The 16,006-nt window shown below is 39.8% G+C and overlaps 1 protein-coding gene across 1 annotated transcript in view; it reads left to right on the plus strand.

The window, feature by feature from the left end:
• Nucleotides 1-16,006, plus strand: part of LOC133534484 (transketolase-like protein 2) — a 22,970-nt gene continuing 6,964 nt past the window's right edge. Inside the window, exons 1-8 of the mRNA XM_061873637.1 lie at nt 1-202; nt 4,043-4,160; nt 4,842-5,059; nt 5,680-5,830; nt 8,949-9,176; nt 10,083-10,270; nt 10,499-10,570; nt 11,265-11,388. Of these exons, the coding sequence (XP_061729621.1) occupies nt 105-202; nt 4,043-4,160; nt 4,842-5,059; nt 5,680-5,830; nt 8,949-9,176; nt 10,083-10,270; nt 10,499-10,570; nt 11,265-11,388 (1,197 nt within the window). The 5' untranslated portion in view covers nt 1-104. The remainder of the gene's footprint in view (nt 203-4,042; nt 4,161-4,841; nt 5,060-5,679; nt 5,831-8,948; nt 9,177-10,082; nt 10,271-10,498; nt 10,571-11,264; nt 11,389-16,006) is intronic.

Consider the following 16,006-nt stretch of genomic DNA (forward strand, 5'->3'; position numbering starts at 1 on the left):
TCAGTTTTTGACACTTCTTGATTGAAGCGCGCGGCGGGTGGTCGAACGTCTGGTGTAACAACGTGGTGGTCTTATATCCTGTGATAAACATTCCTAAATCCAAAATGAAGGGTGACAAGAACGTAGACATCCAGGCTCTTAAGGACATCGCCAACAAGCTCAGAATCGACAGCATAGTCGCCACAAATGCGTCAAAGTCCGGGTGAGTGTCTTAACCTCATAGCGTCGGTACTTTGTTGACCTGCTATTTTGAAGGTCTAATGAAGGTTAAAAATGCGTATATTACCAGTTATATTCCAATAGTTTTTATAAGGAATCTTATCTTGGCTTTTGCAGCAATACTACTCAAGTTTAACTACTTGAGTACTCAAGTTAATACACCGAAAATATTCATCGAATGGTGTCTGACTTGAGACTCCGGCCGGCGTTTTAAAAGTTATACAAATGAGTTCACAAGGTCAGAAGTACAATTGCCGGTGTTCCGGTGGACTTTCGACTGTGATATATATATTTCTATATATATATGTTACTGTTAGATTTATAAATTATGACATGTTTTGAATTAGGTTTGCAATTGCGAGGTTAGGACCACGTGATTGTTTTGTAGCCATGATCCAAGGCCGCCCGCTCTCTCATTTCATGTACCATTAATATTTGCTGTATCATTATGATAAGACATGCCTATGAACACATACAATTTTTAAATAACAGTGATTCTTTATCTGGTGGCCTAGCGGTAAGAGCGTGCGACTTGCAATCCGGAGGTCGTGGGTTCAAACCCCGGCTCGTACAAATGAGTTTTTCGGAACTTATGTACGAAATATCATTTGATATTTACTAGTCACTTTTCGGTGAAGGAAAACATCATGAGGAAACCGGACTAATCCCAACAAGGCCTAGTTTACCTTCTGGGTTGGGAACTTGGGAGATCAGATAGCAGTTGCTTTCTTCTTCTCTTATCTTGGCTTTTGCAGCAATACTACTCAAGTTTAACTACTTGAGTACTCAAGTAATACACTGAAAATATTCATCGAATGGTGTCTGACTTGAGACTCCGGCCGGCGTTTTAAATGTGATACAAATGAGTTCACAAGGTCAGAAGTACAATTGCCGGTGTTCCGGTGGACTTTCGACTGTGATATATATATTTCTGTTAGATTTATAAATTATGACATGTTTTGGATTAGGTTTGCAATTGCGAGGTTAGGACCATGTGATTGTTTTATGTACGAAATATCATTTGATATTTACTATTCGCTTTTCGGCGAAGGAAAACATTGTGAGGAAACCGGACTAATCCCAACAAGGCCTAGTTTACCTTCTGGGTTGGGAGGTCAGATAGCAGTCGCTTTCGTAAAAACTAATGCCGGGAGAATGCGAGGAAGAAGGATGTAGATTATATATTGTTCAGCTACTACCTTGAAGCATGAGTTCACTCTTTACATTTAGATCTGAAGTAAGTGTTTTTGGTTTTTATTTATCTTGAAATTCATATTTGGTGAATTTAATTATATAAGCCTTTCCATGTAGAAGTAGTCAAATGATTCCCATACAAATTTTCACCCTAATATTCATCCTCATAGTCCTATATATACATTACACCAGGTTAAACATACAGGCAGGGTTGTAACCGTATTTAAGTATTTTAACCTGTCCCGTTTTTGTCCCATGAAATCAATAGCACTGTAGAATACTTATATAAATGGTCACAATCATCTGTATTTGCACCACGTTGTCCCCTATCCGTTCCACAACCCTACATACAGGTGATTGTAGCATAGTAGTAAAGCATGTGACTATCAATTGCTTTATTATGCAAGAGTTGTAGAGAAGCAGATAACGAAAGGTTGATTATTGCAGTAGGCTATCTGTGGTTATTAATTGATGGTCCCTGGGAGTGCCTAAAATGGTCTATGAGGTTTGATACTATTAAACATATAAGATTATGCTTTTCTTTATGCTGTTGGTATGTATGTTAACATTATGTACTTAATAATGAACCTCCAGGTCTATGATTCTTAAGTATGTTAAGTACTCTACATTGTACTTCAAATCCATTTGTATATGTGACTGTTTGTGTTCTAAATAAAGGAAAAAAAAAAAAAGATTAACTTGCAAACAGTTGGTGGTTGCTGCATAAATACTGAAAGGTTAACCTTTTGACCATCAAAGATGTCAACTGACGCGTGCGTCTACAGCCCAGTACCTTCGTGCATTGTGATGAGGTTCACAATGATGTGTTGCACATGATAGGCATGGCGTTCAAAGGGTTAAGAACTGCTTGTGTATTATATTTTAAATTGTTAGTTTATGTATAGTCTTTATCTTTAGGTATTTAAAAAACGGTAAACAAAATCTACCCTCAAATGGCTCCTTAAGGCAGTTGAGGGTAGATGAAAACATTACATGATCAAATAAAGTAACAGATCCAGGCGGTTTTGTATTTGGTTGGTTAACCAATAAATATTAAAACTACCTGAAAATGTACAAATTGTTTGTTTACCTTTTTTTAAATACCTAAAGATACAGACTATAGTTAAAGTTTGACCTAATTTGGGTGTTATATGCCATAAGATAAGTTGCCAACTTGTCAATGACCTTAACTTGTCATTGATGGAGGTTTGTGATCGACCAGTGACCTGAGATATAAATAAACTAATACCTATTGATAATATGTGATATCTTGAAGTCACAATTTGTTCATGAAGGCTTTCCACTCATATCTGCCATTTATATTGTATGTTTGAGTTACAGATATTCAAACCTTACAGCTGAAAAGATGCCTACTAACTTTCACTTTCATAGCACAATTTTTTAATACCGCAATGTACCAGATAAAGCAAGCGGGGCCTCCAAAGAATATGGGCTTGAACATGAGGAGTAGGAAAAATGTGTATTGGCAACACATACTTTAAGTATTCTAGGATTTGCTGTGTTCACAGGCCTACACAGTGCATATTTGGGAGCTCTTTAGGAAATTAATTACAGAGATTTTATGAGTAAAACTGCTGATCATGCTAGACTAAACCTGTTTGTAAGATACTAAGTTAACTACGTGAGTCAGTAACTCAAGCATACAATGACATAATTATTATTATGTAGTAATTGTGATACAATCTTTTTCTACTTGTGGGTCTTTCAATTTTTGACTTTATGGATGGAAAAAGTTAGGTACATTATCAAATTTCAAAGATTATCAGTCAACTGAATCATGAATATTTCTCTATCTTTTACGTGACCAACTTTTGATTTGATTATTTTTAAGATAAAGTTATATAATATAGTTCATGTCATCCATGATGATTTGCAGATTTGTCAAATCTAACCTTTAATAATATGACACTACAAGTCAAGGCGCACGTCTTTCGAATGACACAATCTATAATGATTTACATAGTACATCTGCTTATAGAGAAATAAGTAAGCTAATAGTGCTCGCGTCATTCATCAGTTTCGTAATGCGTGTTTATTTTTTCAAATGCCTTTTGAATTCCACTTTTTTTTTTATAATGGATCACTCATTTTCTATCCATTTAACTAAATTTTGTTATTGTCAAGTACCCAATTGCTAATACTCGCTAGGATTGCGTGCAGTGATAATCGCACTGCAACAATAAATTCAAAATAATTAGGTACTAAAACTTTCTGCTTTCCATAGTCATCGCATATCTACAGCGCCCGTTTTTTAACTTTGTTAATTAATTCTCTATTATCTGAATATTTATGGACTTAAGTAATTCTTATGGACAGAACCTTAACTATGTAACTAATTGCAGAATTCGCAAACGCATTGAGGTGAGTTTTCTTTCCTAATTAGTGACAGTGACAGGGTACATGATTACACAAGCTTTGCTAGATATAAAATATTTACTCGTAAAGTTAGACATTGGCCTCGGCTTACCTCGTCGTAATATTAACGTTCATTATACCGAGTATATTTACATACACTTGAATGTGTTGAGTAAATTAAAACAGAAAACTATTGATAGACCACATTCCGAGGAACAATTCTGGATCTCATCAAAATAATTACTTGTTGCAGACATCCGACATCATGCGCTTCAATGGCAGAAATCATGTCCGTCCTGTTCTTCCACACCATGCGCTACAAGATCTCCGCACCCAGGGACCCCTCCGCCGACCGCTTCATTCTTTCCAAGGTATTTTGGAAAACTTTTGCTAGACTTTACCATGCTGCTTGAGGCACATAATTGAGTAGCAAAAGGCCTGCGTAAAGCGGCGGAGCGCAGCGCATATCACCGATGATAATTTACCTTTTGATGGCTTATATTTGACGTTCATAAGCGCATTGTAATATGCCTACTTGAATAATAAACTATCTTTATCTTTATAATGTAAATGTTCGCTGCAACGGGTAAGTCTCGGTAGCTCAGTTGGTAGAGTGGCGTGCTAGTATCTCATAGTCGCGAGTTTTATAAGCATTATGGTATCGTTGGCAGACTTTTCTGTCTAAAAGAAAATTCATTCTTCTTCTTCCTCGCGTTGTCCCGGCATTTTGCCACGGCTCATGGGAGCCTGGGGTCCGCTTGACAACTTATCCCATGATTTGGCGTAGGCACTAGTTTTTACGGAAGCGACTGCCATCTTACCTTCCAACCCAGAGGGTAAACTAGGTCTTGTTGGGATTAGTCCGGTTTCCTCACGATGTTTTCCTTCACCGAAAAGCGACTGGTAAATATCAAATGATATTTAGTACATAAGTTCCGAAAAACTGATTGGTACGAGCCGGGGTTTGAACCCGCAACCTCCGGATTGCAAGTCGCACGCTCTTACCGCTAGGCCACCAGCGCTGAAAATTCATTACTGAAATTATTATCCAGGGTCACGCCGCTCCCATCCTATACGCCGCGTGGGCTGAGGCCGGCCTCTTTCCTGTGGAGGAGCTCAAGAACCTCCGCAAGATCGACAACGACCTCGAGGGCCACCCCACACCCCGCCTGAACTTCGTGGACGTGGGCACCGGCTCGCTCGGGCAGGGTCTGGCTGTGGCTGCCGGCATGGCCTACGTGGGGAAGTACTTCGACCAGGCGCCCTACAGGTATGTCTCCATTTGTTAGTGAACTCCATACGGTCGACTAGAACCTTACAAATAGACATTGCATTTGAACAGCTCTCCAAAGTGTTCTGCAGACTGCGAAAGCGTTGATCAATTTGTAGCTACGTAAGTACGTAATTACGTACATTTCAAAGTGAATATGTAATGATTTTCTAAACAGAAAACCCGATAACCAGTGTTACCTTTCCAAATGACCTTTGCAAATCCTATTTTAAAAAGTTTTAATTTGTTATTTGACAATACTAACTTTTCTATCAATTTCCTTCTGTTACCAAAAAGGCACTTTACTCTTATACATTGATGCACACAGATTGTGTATTACTGGCAGTAGGTGCCAGAGCATGTCGTGTGTCGTACTCATGCGCTCGCCGTCGGGCGTCGTGGCCAGTAGCACTCGGACAAACATTTCCTACGAATATACAGTTTGATAAAAAAAAAATACAAAGGCTACTAACGCCAAAACAACAAATAGCAGGCCTTAGCAATCCACTGTTAATTTTACGGCAATATCCTACTAAACCTTGCGCATCTTAATCTAAATTTTATGAAGCTTATGACACAAACTTGTTGTTACCAAATGTACTAAAAAAGCTCATCATCAGGGTGTACTGTCTGGTGGGAGACGGTGAGGCCGCCGAGGGCAGCATCTGGGAGTCGTTGCACTTCGCCAGCCACTACAAGCTAGACAACCTGGTCGTCATCTTCGACGTCAACCGACTCGGCCAGTCGGAGCCCACCTCTCTGCAGCACCACGTGAGTTTGCAACTGTTTCATAACGAAAGTAAGAAGTGGGCAGCATCTGGGAGTCGCTACACTTCACACAACCCGGAGCCCATTTCACTAAAGTTTGTAACTTGTAAAGTTAACAATCAGAAGTTCCGTTTTTAGTAAAAGGTATTGAGAGAGACTTCTGACTTTTACCCGACTGCGTCAGAAAGGTATTGTTTTCAAGCGTTTGTATTTATGTATGTCCATTTCTTTGGCGCGCCCTACAGCACAGCACCTTACAGGCAGGGACAAACAATACTAACAAAGTATTACCTACCACTACGACGCTACTACCACTATCGTACTGGCACAGAAAGGTCTACCAAAACTACGTTTGTCACCGCATGCGGGACCTTAAAGGATTTAGTTTAACTACAGTTGAATTTTATATAGGTATTGTGATACTTTCCTTTTCTTTGATAGGTTTTTCTCTTTTCAGTTAATTTTTTTGAGCAGTGGGGATTTTTGTTGATTCTTCTTTATTAGAATCGGGCCCCTGGTCGCCTAATCTTCAACTGGCTCAACCAGTCGGAACCCATTAAAATAAATGACCAGTTTTCTGGTTCAAACAAACTGCTGCTTTAGAACATTGTAGGAGAGGCCGGAAAACCGCCTAAAGATGGACGAGTCAGTTTGCTCAAATAATACGAGTCCATCTTTATCGTTTCCAGCCGAGGCATTACATAGTGCTTTTCACGACTACTGCGAGGACATAAAAAAATATTTGCATAACTATAAGTACTTTCAAAGAAATTAATATGTATGTATATTGGCGTGAGGACAATTGTTGAAAGAAAGCTATGTATTTTTGCCAGGAACATTTATATTTTCTTCACTAGAAGAACTCATTTTTATAGCGTAGATACGTGTTTATTGTATTTTTTCAGTAAGTATTTTCCGATCCCTCCTTTTTAGGGTTCCGTAGCCAAATGGCATAAAACGGAACCCTTATAGTTTCGCCATGTCCGTCTGTCTGTCTGTCTGTCCGAGGCTTTGCTCCGTGGTCGTTAGTGCTAGAAAGCTGAAATTTGGCATGGATATATAAATCAATAAAGCCGACAAAGTCGTACAATGAAATCTAAAAATTTAATTTTTCTAGGGTACCTCCCCTATACGTAAAGTGGGGGTGAATTTTTTTTTTCACTTCAACCATAGAGTGTGGGGTATCGTTGGAAAGTTCTTTCAAAACTAATAGGGGTTTTCAAGAAACATTTTTTGATAAAGTGAATATATTCGGAGATACTCGCTCCGAAAGAAAAAAAAAATGTGTCCCCCCCCCCCCCCCCTCTAACTTTTGAACCATAGGTCCAAAAAATATGAAAAAAATCGTGGAAGTAGAGCTTAAGAAAGACATTAAATGAAAACTATAGCGGACATGATCAGTTTAGCTGTTTTTGAGTTAACGCAAAAAGTTTGCCCTTCATAGTAAAAAGACTTATTTTAATTAGGTACTGATTATGCATATTTGCCTATTTGTTTAACTCAGGTGAAAGGTACCGTTTCATCCCTTGGTTAACAATTTACTATACTTTATGCTCCAGTTTAGCTTATTGTGACGGAAGAGTAACTACGGAACCCTACACTGAGCGTGGCCCGACATGCTCTTGGCCGGTTTTTTAATTTTTTTATCACTTAAGAGGCTTGTCTACTCTCGTCTCTATAATATTTATTTATTTATTTATTGTCGTGTTTTACCGGACGGGAAGTTATTACTGTATTGTTTTTAACTTTTTAAAAACATGTATCGACTAAGAAAAACGCAAACAGCCAATTAATATAGCCGCGGGCTGCGTTCCAGCTTGGTTTTAGACCATCCATTGCCACATTTCCGAACAGTGGCGTGAAATAGTTATTTACGATACAAGTGCAGAAAATAGGAAATTCGCAACGAGTGGTGATACATTAAAACACGACCGAAGGGAGTGTTTTAAATCGACACGAGTGGCGAATTACCTATTCGCACGTTTACCGTACAAGTTTCTACATATGCACGGAAAGTGCTTATTCCACCGCACGCGTGCGGGAAAGTAGTACCATACGTACTGTAATAGTACATTACTATAGAGGACGGGAAACGAAGGGTTGCAGGCCAAGTAGATATAGACGGCCGAGCGTAGCGAGGTCGGATAGGGAGACGCAGTCGGATAGGGAGTACATGTATGTTTCATTACAAGTTTGAGAAAAATATATATTAGAGGCAATATGACACTCCAATATTTTTTGCACAGTAAGAAAGCGGCAACTAGTCACATTTTCACCAGTTATCGTAGACATCCTGTGCTATAGATATTTATTACGAATGTATGCACCACTACAATGCAGCGGTTCACATATATTGTGCATTGCAATCAAGTGGTGCAAGAGTAAACCGTGCGTCGTACTCACGCGCCCGCCATCGGGCGAAGTGGTCAGTAGCGTTCGAACAATTTTCACATACCAATATATTGTAGAAGTCTAGATACCCTTTGAATGCAGAATTGTTGAACGTCTGCTTCGTTTCGTGTACGTAGTTACTAAGGGTGGTATTCCACTTTTCCAATATCTTTGTCCAATGTGTATTGCGTCTCACACTATCATTAAGCAAAATGTGAGACGTGAATATACATTAGAGTCTAATGTATAACGATTAGACCATGATCTAATGATTAGACCAAGATATTGGACAGATGGAATACGTCTCTAATATGTGACCGCGGCTTTCTAAACGTCCCACTTTGTCGCTTGCCATAAGGATGCCTTGATGGATTATTCGTATAAAGATATAAGTAAATCTCGTCCTTATATAAAAAGTAGAACTTTTTGCCGGCTGCAGTCACATAATTATTAATCCTTTCCGATTAAGAAATGAATGTGACACGTGAAGTAATATATTTGAATACGCGGATTCAGAAGGGTCCAAATTGGGTTTGAAGCTCTGAAAGTAATAATTCTATTGTATCAGGGGTATTTGTAAAAATCATGACTCACGCGAGTGATCATTTAAGTATGTATTTATTATCTTTCAAAGAGTTTATATCAGTTTTAATCAGCAATGTTTCTCTTCACTCAATTTTTCTGCCAGTTAACTCGAATCCCACCACAAATAAAGTATATCTGTAACCAGGTGGAAGTATACGACGCTCGCCTGAAGTCCTTCGGCTTCCACTCGCTGGTGGTGGACGGGCACGACGTCACCGAGCTGGTGAAGGCCTTCGACGAGGCCGCGACCGTCTCCGGCAAGCCCACGGCGCTCGTCGCCAAGACCTTCAAGGGCAAGGGCTTCCCCGGCATCGAGGATCAGGAGAGCTGGCATGGAAAGGCTCTCGGCGCTGATGGCGAGAAGATCATCAAGGTTAGTTTATTTAAAATTATTTTCATTAATAAACAATATTTATTAACAGATTTGTTCCATGCTATAAACTGACCAAAAATTGTATACTGAGCAAGTTTCTTAAAATCATCAAGATTTGCTTTTTTAAAACTGAAGATAGTTTTTACCAATCATGATTCTAAGGAATGAGGAGTGATGATTATTTTGTATACATATTATCATTGGCTTTACTCCTTAGCAATACACCTTTGTTGCGAATGCAACTTATTATTGTATAAAATCAATGCAGTAGCTATACGCAGCCGTCGAGCTCGGCTAGTATTCGGAGGCTTTTCAAAAGCACCAATAGGAGCGCTCCACATATTTTCTAACGCGGCCAATTAGAAGCATCTAAATTTAAACCACTTTTTGTACTGATCATATATTGCAAATCACTCTTTCATCATCCTCCATACTATCAACACCCACTTTCTACATTGAACCGTTTTGGCAAGAACCCTTCTAAACCAGTACCTTTTGGAAGATTATACTTCACTTTATTATCAATCGAAGTTTTATTTAAGTCGTCGAGATCCTGACCTGCACGGCGGCTACACCTTAAGTCATGAATGTCATGATATTGTGGAAGAAACTTGTTTAAACTAGGTAGTCGACTCACTCTTAAATAATTTTAATGTTGTATATACTCTCAAAGTTCTATCTATAAATTATATACCTACTGCACTACATTATTTATACCGCAGTGTACATAGATTGTGCATTGCAACTAAGTAGTGCTAGAGTGAACCGTGCGTCGTACTCACGCGTCCGCCGTCGGGCGAAGTGGTCAGTAGCGTTCGGACACTAAAATTAAACAATTCCTACAACAATTGATTTGTCTAGCTTGATGCCAAAAGCAATGTTTAATAAGCAATTTTTACCCTACAGCACCTGCAGTCGCAGATCAAGAACAACACAATCTCGCTGAAGCCCAAGCCGCCGCTAGCGGAGGCGCCGCGCGTGCACATCGGCGACATCACGCTGTCGTCCCCGCCCGCGTACAAGCAGGGCGAGCAGGTCGCCACCCGTCTCGCTTATGGCACCGCGCTCAAGAAGATCGCCGACACCAACCTGAGGTGAGACGCTCATACATATTCAGTCTCCCATTTCATCAGGCAGGGTTATAAATACAAACTCAAGCCAAGCAAGGACTAATTGTTTTGAATTTATTTGTTATATACCCTTAAGCCCTCGGGTGCCGGAAGCCGCGTACGAGTAAACTATTAGAAAAAATAATCCCGATACATTTTAGGTTTTTGACTCTCCATGGGAATGTAATATTAATTTGTTATTAATTGTTTCAGAGTAATCGCTCTCGACGGTGACACCAAGAACTCCACCTTCAGTGACAAACTGCGCAACGCTTACCCTGAGAGGTAAGTGTTTATAAGTAGTATTTCCCTCATCCTTACTTAGAAAATTATATTATGAAGAAATAGACAGCGTGCATGAACTACAGAGGCCAGCACCGAAGGGCTGTTTAATGGTGCGAAGTGTAAATGTCTACTTTAAATTCAAGCCAACAGATGGCAGGCTCTTCAACATATAGTGCCCCTATAATTGGTACGATCATTTTAACATCATCAATACCAAAGACAATTTGAAATAGAGGTGGATTGTCAAAGAAAACTTTGTAGCCACAGTAAATTTACCGCGATCTTTCGACACCTGATTAAAACTTTTAGAGCGCCATTTGACTTATTTTTTTATTATTATGTGTTAAATTTGTTAAATATCAAAAAGTGGCGCCACCTAATAGATCAAAGGGCAAAGTTATGGCAGCATCGTTTCGAGCGATGGTGCCATAGCCTTTAGGTGGTGCCCGGTAAGATGGCGCCACTTTTTATATTTAACAAATGTAACACATATCAGTGAAAGAATAAGGATCAAAGTCAAAAGTTTTAATCATGTGTCGAAAGATGGCAGTAAATTTGCGTGGCTACAAAGTTTTCTTTGACAATACACCTCTGTTTCAAATTCTCTTTGTCAATACTAACTAGTATAAGTGAGCATGCTAACTAACCCCATTTCAGTATAAACTTACAAACATGGATCCTTTTTAATGTTCAGATATATCGAGTGCTTCATCGCGGAGCAGAACCTGGTGGGCGTGGCCACCGGCGCCGCCTGCCGCGACCGCACCGTCGCCTTCGTCTCCACCTTCGCTGCCTTCTTCACCAGGACCTTCGACCAGGTCAGTATATGAATTATAGTTACGCAGGCTACATGTTCAGTGACATTAACGCGAGACACTTCATTCGGTTCTTGTCTGTTATATATACACAGTGTGTTTATTTAGTCTAGTCACCTACAATAATTTACCGGCTGAATAGGTCATATTGAGCAACTTTTACTATGGGACCAACCCCAAAATCGCGAAAAAAATATTGGCTGTTTCATACATTTTGGCTGTCTGACCTTTACATTTTCTATGGAAAAGTAAATTTTTGTTTCGCGATTTCGAGATTGGTCCCATGTAGTAAAAGTCGCTCAGTTTGACCTATATATTAACCCCATAAATTATTGCAGGTGACTAAGTAAACAACCTGTATAGGAATTTAAGTCTTGGAGAAACATCTCTAAGGATAATTTGATAATCGTTTTATATATAGTTTGGTGTTTATTTTATTTTTTTAGTTCTGACGATTAGAGACTATATCTTTTTTGAATTTCTCTATTGTTTGTTATTTTTAATTATAGCACTTATTTTGTAATTCGACATTTAGAGACTGTATACATTTTTAATTAATTACCTAATATTGAATTGAATTGACATTTCTAAACTCAATTTAATATTTTTTGTGATTTATTATTATTGCTTGTAAAATGTTGTTTGACATGTAAAAGAGACCCTTATGGCCGATATTAGGTTATAGGCTTGTAGCAAATATGCTGAATAAATGTTTGAGCTTGATAGTTAACTTTGGGAACTAACAATACTCAGTACATAATCACAAAAACCTAACACATATTTGTGAAATATTTGATTCATGGAACCCCTGATGTGCCCTAAAACTTCATCAGCATCTCTAGAGGGTGGGTAGCAGCATCCCCCTATTAAGTGGGCTTCAGCTATCGCTAGTTCATCCAATTCGAAATCACAAAGAAACCACGGCAAGGATGGAGGATCTGGCATAATAATAAGAAATCGAATGAAACCAAACCGGCCATGCTAGTTAAGAGCCCTTAATCCTTGGAGCGTTCTCCGATTTCACGAAATAACGCTCGATAGATGGCGTTGGCGCTCGGTACGCGAGCGCCGGCAACGCGACGCGCGTTTCAATGCAAACTAGAATAATCTTGATAGTTTTCAATATAATTTCAAGCAACATTAATTTTAGTGTTATATGATATCATATGGGCACTCGTAGTTTTTTTTATGTACACTACTACTAAGTGTACAGACTACAGAGTGTACTATAACCCTTGCTGTTTATTCTGTCTCTTTCACACCAATGGAAAATGAAGAAGTTAGTAAATGACTGCAGGTATAAATAAAGTATATTAGTGCGATAGAGAGACAGATAGTGTTTCGTTGTCGTATCGTAAACGATTGGCATGTTGGCCACACACTTGCTTGGTGCCTAGCCAAAATACCAATCGTTTGCGTATATTAGTGCGATAGAGAGACAGTAGTGTTTCGTTGTCGTATCGTAAACGATTGGCATGTTGGCTACGCACCCATGATACCTAGCCAAGAAGCCAATCGATTGCGCATATTAGTGCGATAGAGAGACAGATAGTGTTTCCTTGTCGTATCGTAAACGTTTGTGTTATTTGAAATTAACGTGATAACGGGGTTTGTATTATTATTTATGACCCGAATGAAGTCCATCCAGGTTCTTATGATGGAGTCAGGAGTTGGTCACCAGAACTCCTAATCTACTCATTATAATTCCATCGTGCTTGGGCTCAAAAGATTTGCCCTGACGAACACCATCGATCTAGATGAGGTCCAGGGTCTCATGACGGAGTCAGGAGTTGGTCACCAGAACTCCCCAGAACTCCTAATCTACTCATCATAACTCCATCGAGTTTGGGCTCAATAGATTTACCCTGATGAGCACCATCAATCTAGATGAAGTCCAGGGTCTCATGATGGAGTCAGGAGTAGGTCACTAGAACTCCTAATCTACTCATTATAATTCCATCGTATTTGGGCTCAATAGATTTGCCCTGACGAGTACCATCGATCTAAATGAAGTCCAGGGTCTCATGATGGAGTCAGGAGTTGGTCACCAGAACTCCTAATCTACTCATTATAATTCCATCGTGTTTGGGCTCAAAAGATTTGCCCTGACAAGTACCATCGATCTAGATGAAGTCCAGGGTCTCATGATGGAGTCAGGAGTTCGTCACCATAATTCCTAATCTACTCATCATAACTCCATCGTGTTTGGGCTCAATAGATTTGCCCTCACGAGCACCATCAATCTAAATGATGTTTAGGGTCTCATGATGGAGTCAGGAGTTGGTCACTAGAACTCCTAATCTACTCATTATAATTCCATCGTGTTTGGGCTCAAAAGATTTGCCCTGACGAGTACCATCGATCTACATGAAGTCCAGGGGCTCATGATGGAGTCAAGTAGTTTTGGAGGAAAGTAGTTTAGGAGTTCTGGTGACCAACTCCTGACTCCATCATGAGACCCTGGACCTCATCTAGATCGATGGTGTTCATCAGGGCAAATTTATTGAGCCCAAACACGATGGAGTTATGATGAGTAGATTAGGAGTTCTGGTGACCAACTCCTGACTCCATCATGAGACCCTGGACCTCATCTAGGTCGATGGTGTTTGTCAGGGCAAATCTATTGAGCCCAAACACGATGGAGTTATGATGAGTAGATTAGGAGTTCTGGTGACCAACTCCTGACTCCATCATAAGACCCTGGACCTCATCTAGATCGATGGTGTTCGTCAGGGCAAATCTATTGAGCCCAAACACGATGGAGTTATGATGAGGAGATTAGAAGTTCTAATGACCAACTCCTGACTCAATCATGAGACCCTGGACTTCATCTAGATTGATGGTGCTCGTCAGGGCAACTCTATTGAGCCCAAACACGATGAGGTTATGATGAGTAGATTAGGAGTTCTGGTGACCAACTCCTGACTCCATCATGAGACCCTGGGCCTCATCTAGATCTATGGTGCTCGTCAGGGCAAATCTTTTGAGCCCAAACACGATGGAATTATAATGAGTAGATTAGGAGTTCTAGTGACCAACTCCTGACTCCATCATGAGACCCTGGACTTTATCTAGATTGATGGTGCTCGTCAGGGCAAATCTATTGAGCCCAAACACGATGGCGTTATGATAAGTAGATTAAGAGTCCTGGTGACCAACTCCTGACTCTATCATGAGACCCTGGACCTCATCTAGATCGATGGTGTTCGTCAGGGCAAATCTTTTGAGCCCAAACACGATGGGATTATAATGAGTAGATTAGGAGTTCTGGTGACCAACTCCTGACTCCATCATGAGAACTTGGACTTCATCCGGGTCAAAAATAATAATGCAAATGCAAACCCTAACGTAATTTCAACTAAAAATGCGTTTTTCAGAAAATCGCAGCCAAATAAGTCAAATAACACTAGACCCTGCTCATAGTGTTGTGTTCCTGCCGGTGAGTAAGGTTGCCAGAGCTCAACGAGGGGCGGGGGGTTAGAGTCGGCAACGCGCATGTAACTCCTCTGGAGTTGCAGGCGTACATAGGCTACGGATACTGCTTACCATCAGGCGGGCCGTAAGCTTGTTTGCCACCGACGTAGTATAAAAAAAGGACCACTGAAAATCCATCAATAAGCGAGAGTCTGTTAAGCATAGCGTAAAAAATGAACTTTTATTAAGATTTTCTAATCGCAGTATATAGCACTTCTCGGAACTCCGTAGCTGATTACGATCGCAACGAATGCCTGACAATCGAGCACAGGTCCGTCCTCTAAGCGCGCTCCGCGCGGACTGAGAGCGGGGCGTCGCTGCTGCGTGATTTATACGTGTTTTAAAAAAATATAAATTTACGGCAATGTAGGTCCCATAGTTATGATTTTTTTTTTATAGGTCAACATAAAGTTACAGTTTGCTATAATATTATTTTTAAAGCAAAATATGCGTACAATTTGCGGAAAAAAAATATAATAAAACCCTGTTTTCGCCAAAAAAATGAAGAAAACTCGGAAGGTATTTTATCAGTTTTTTCAAATGAATCTTCGATTGTTAATCATTCCAGCCCCTCGTACGAGATATGTTGAATCAAATTGTAGTCATTCATGTACCAAATGATTCTTGTTTACAGCAAAATTGAGAACCGAAACGCCACATCTCATTGCAAAATTTGGAAAAGACTCCCAAAAAAACTCATTAAAAAAGAGGTTTAAAAGAGAAAATGAAAATTTGAACTGTTGGAGCCGCTAGTTTAGGAAACGATTATTTAAGTACGTTACCAGTTTTTGAATAAATACTAATAGTTACGTCATAATCTTGAATGAAAAAGGAAGCATTTTACAAAATACGCTCGTCTGTAGGAATAAGGACTCTTAAGTCATCATTGGCAGAAACTGTTCCTTTCAGGCATTCCCGGCTCCGTTCGGCTCAGCATTGCTCCGAGCAATTATTAGGGTGGGCACAACTTGACGTCCTTTTGCGTGTACGACCACATATAAGATAATGACTTGAGTTTTGACAACCCTTAATAGCCGAAAGGGATAGTACCTTACATAAGAAAAGGACAGCACGATTCGTCCCTGAATCGTTGTCAAACTTCGGTTTTGTTGGAAGTTTCTTTTCTGTATGGTAGTACTATTACTTA

This window comes from Cydia pomonella, chromosome 2 (genome assembly GCF_033807575.1).
Source record: "Cydia pomonella isolate Wapato2018A chromosome 2, ilCydPomo1, whole genome shotgun sequence".
NCBI classification, from domain to species: domain Eukaryota; kingdom Metazoa; phylum Arthropoda; class Insecta; order Lepidoptera; family Tortricidae; genus Cydia; species Cydia pomonella.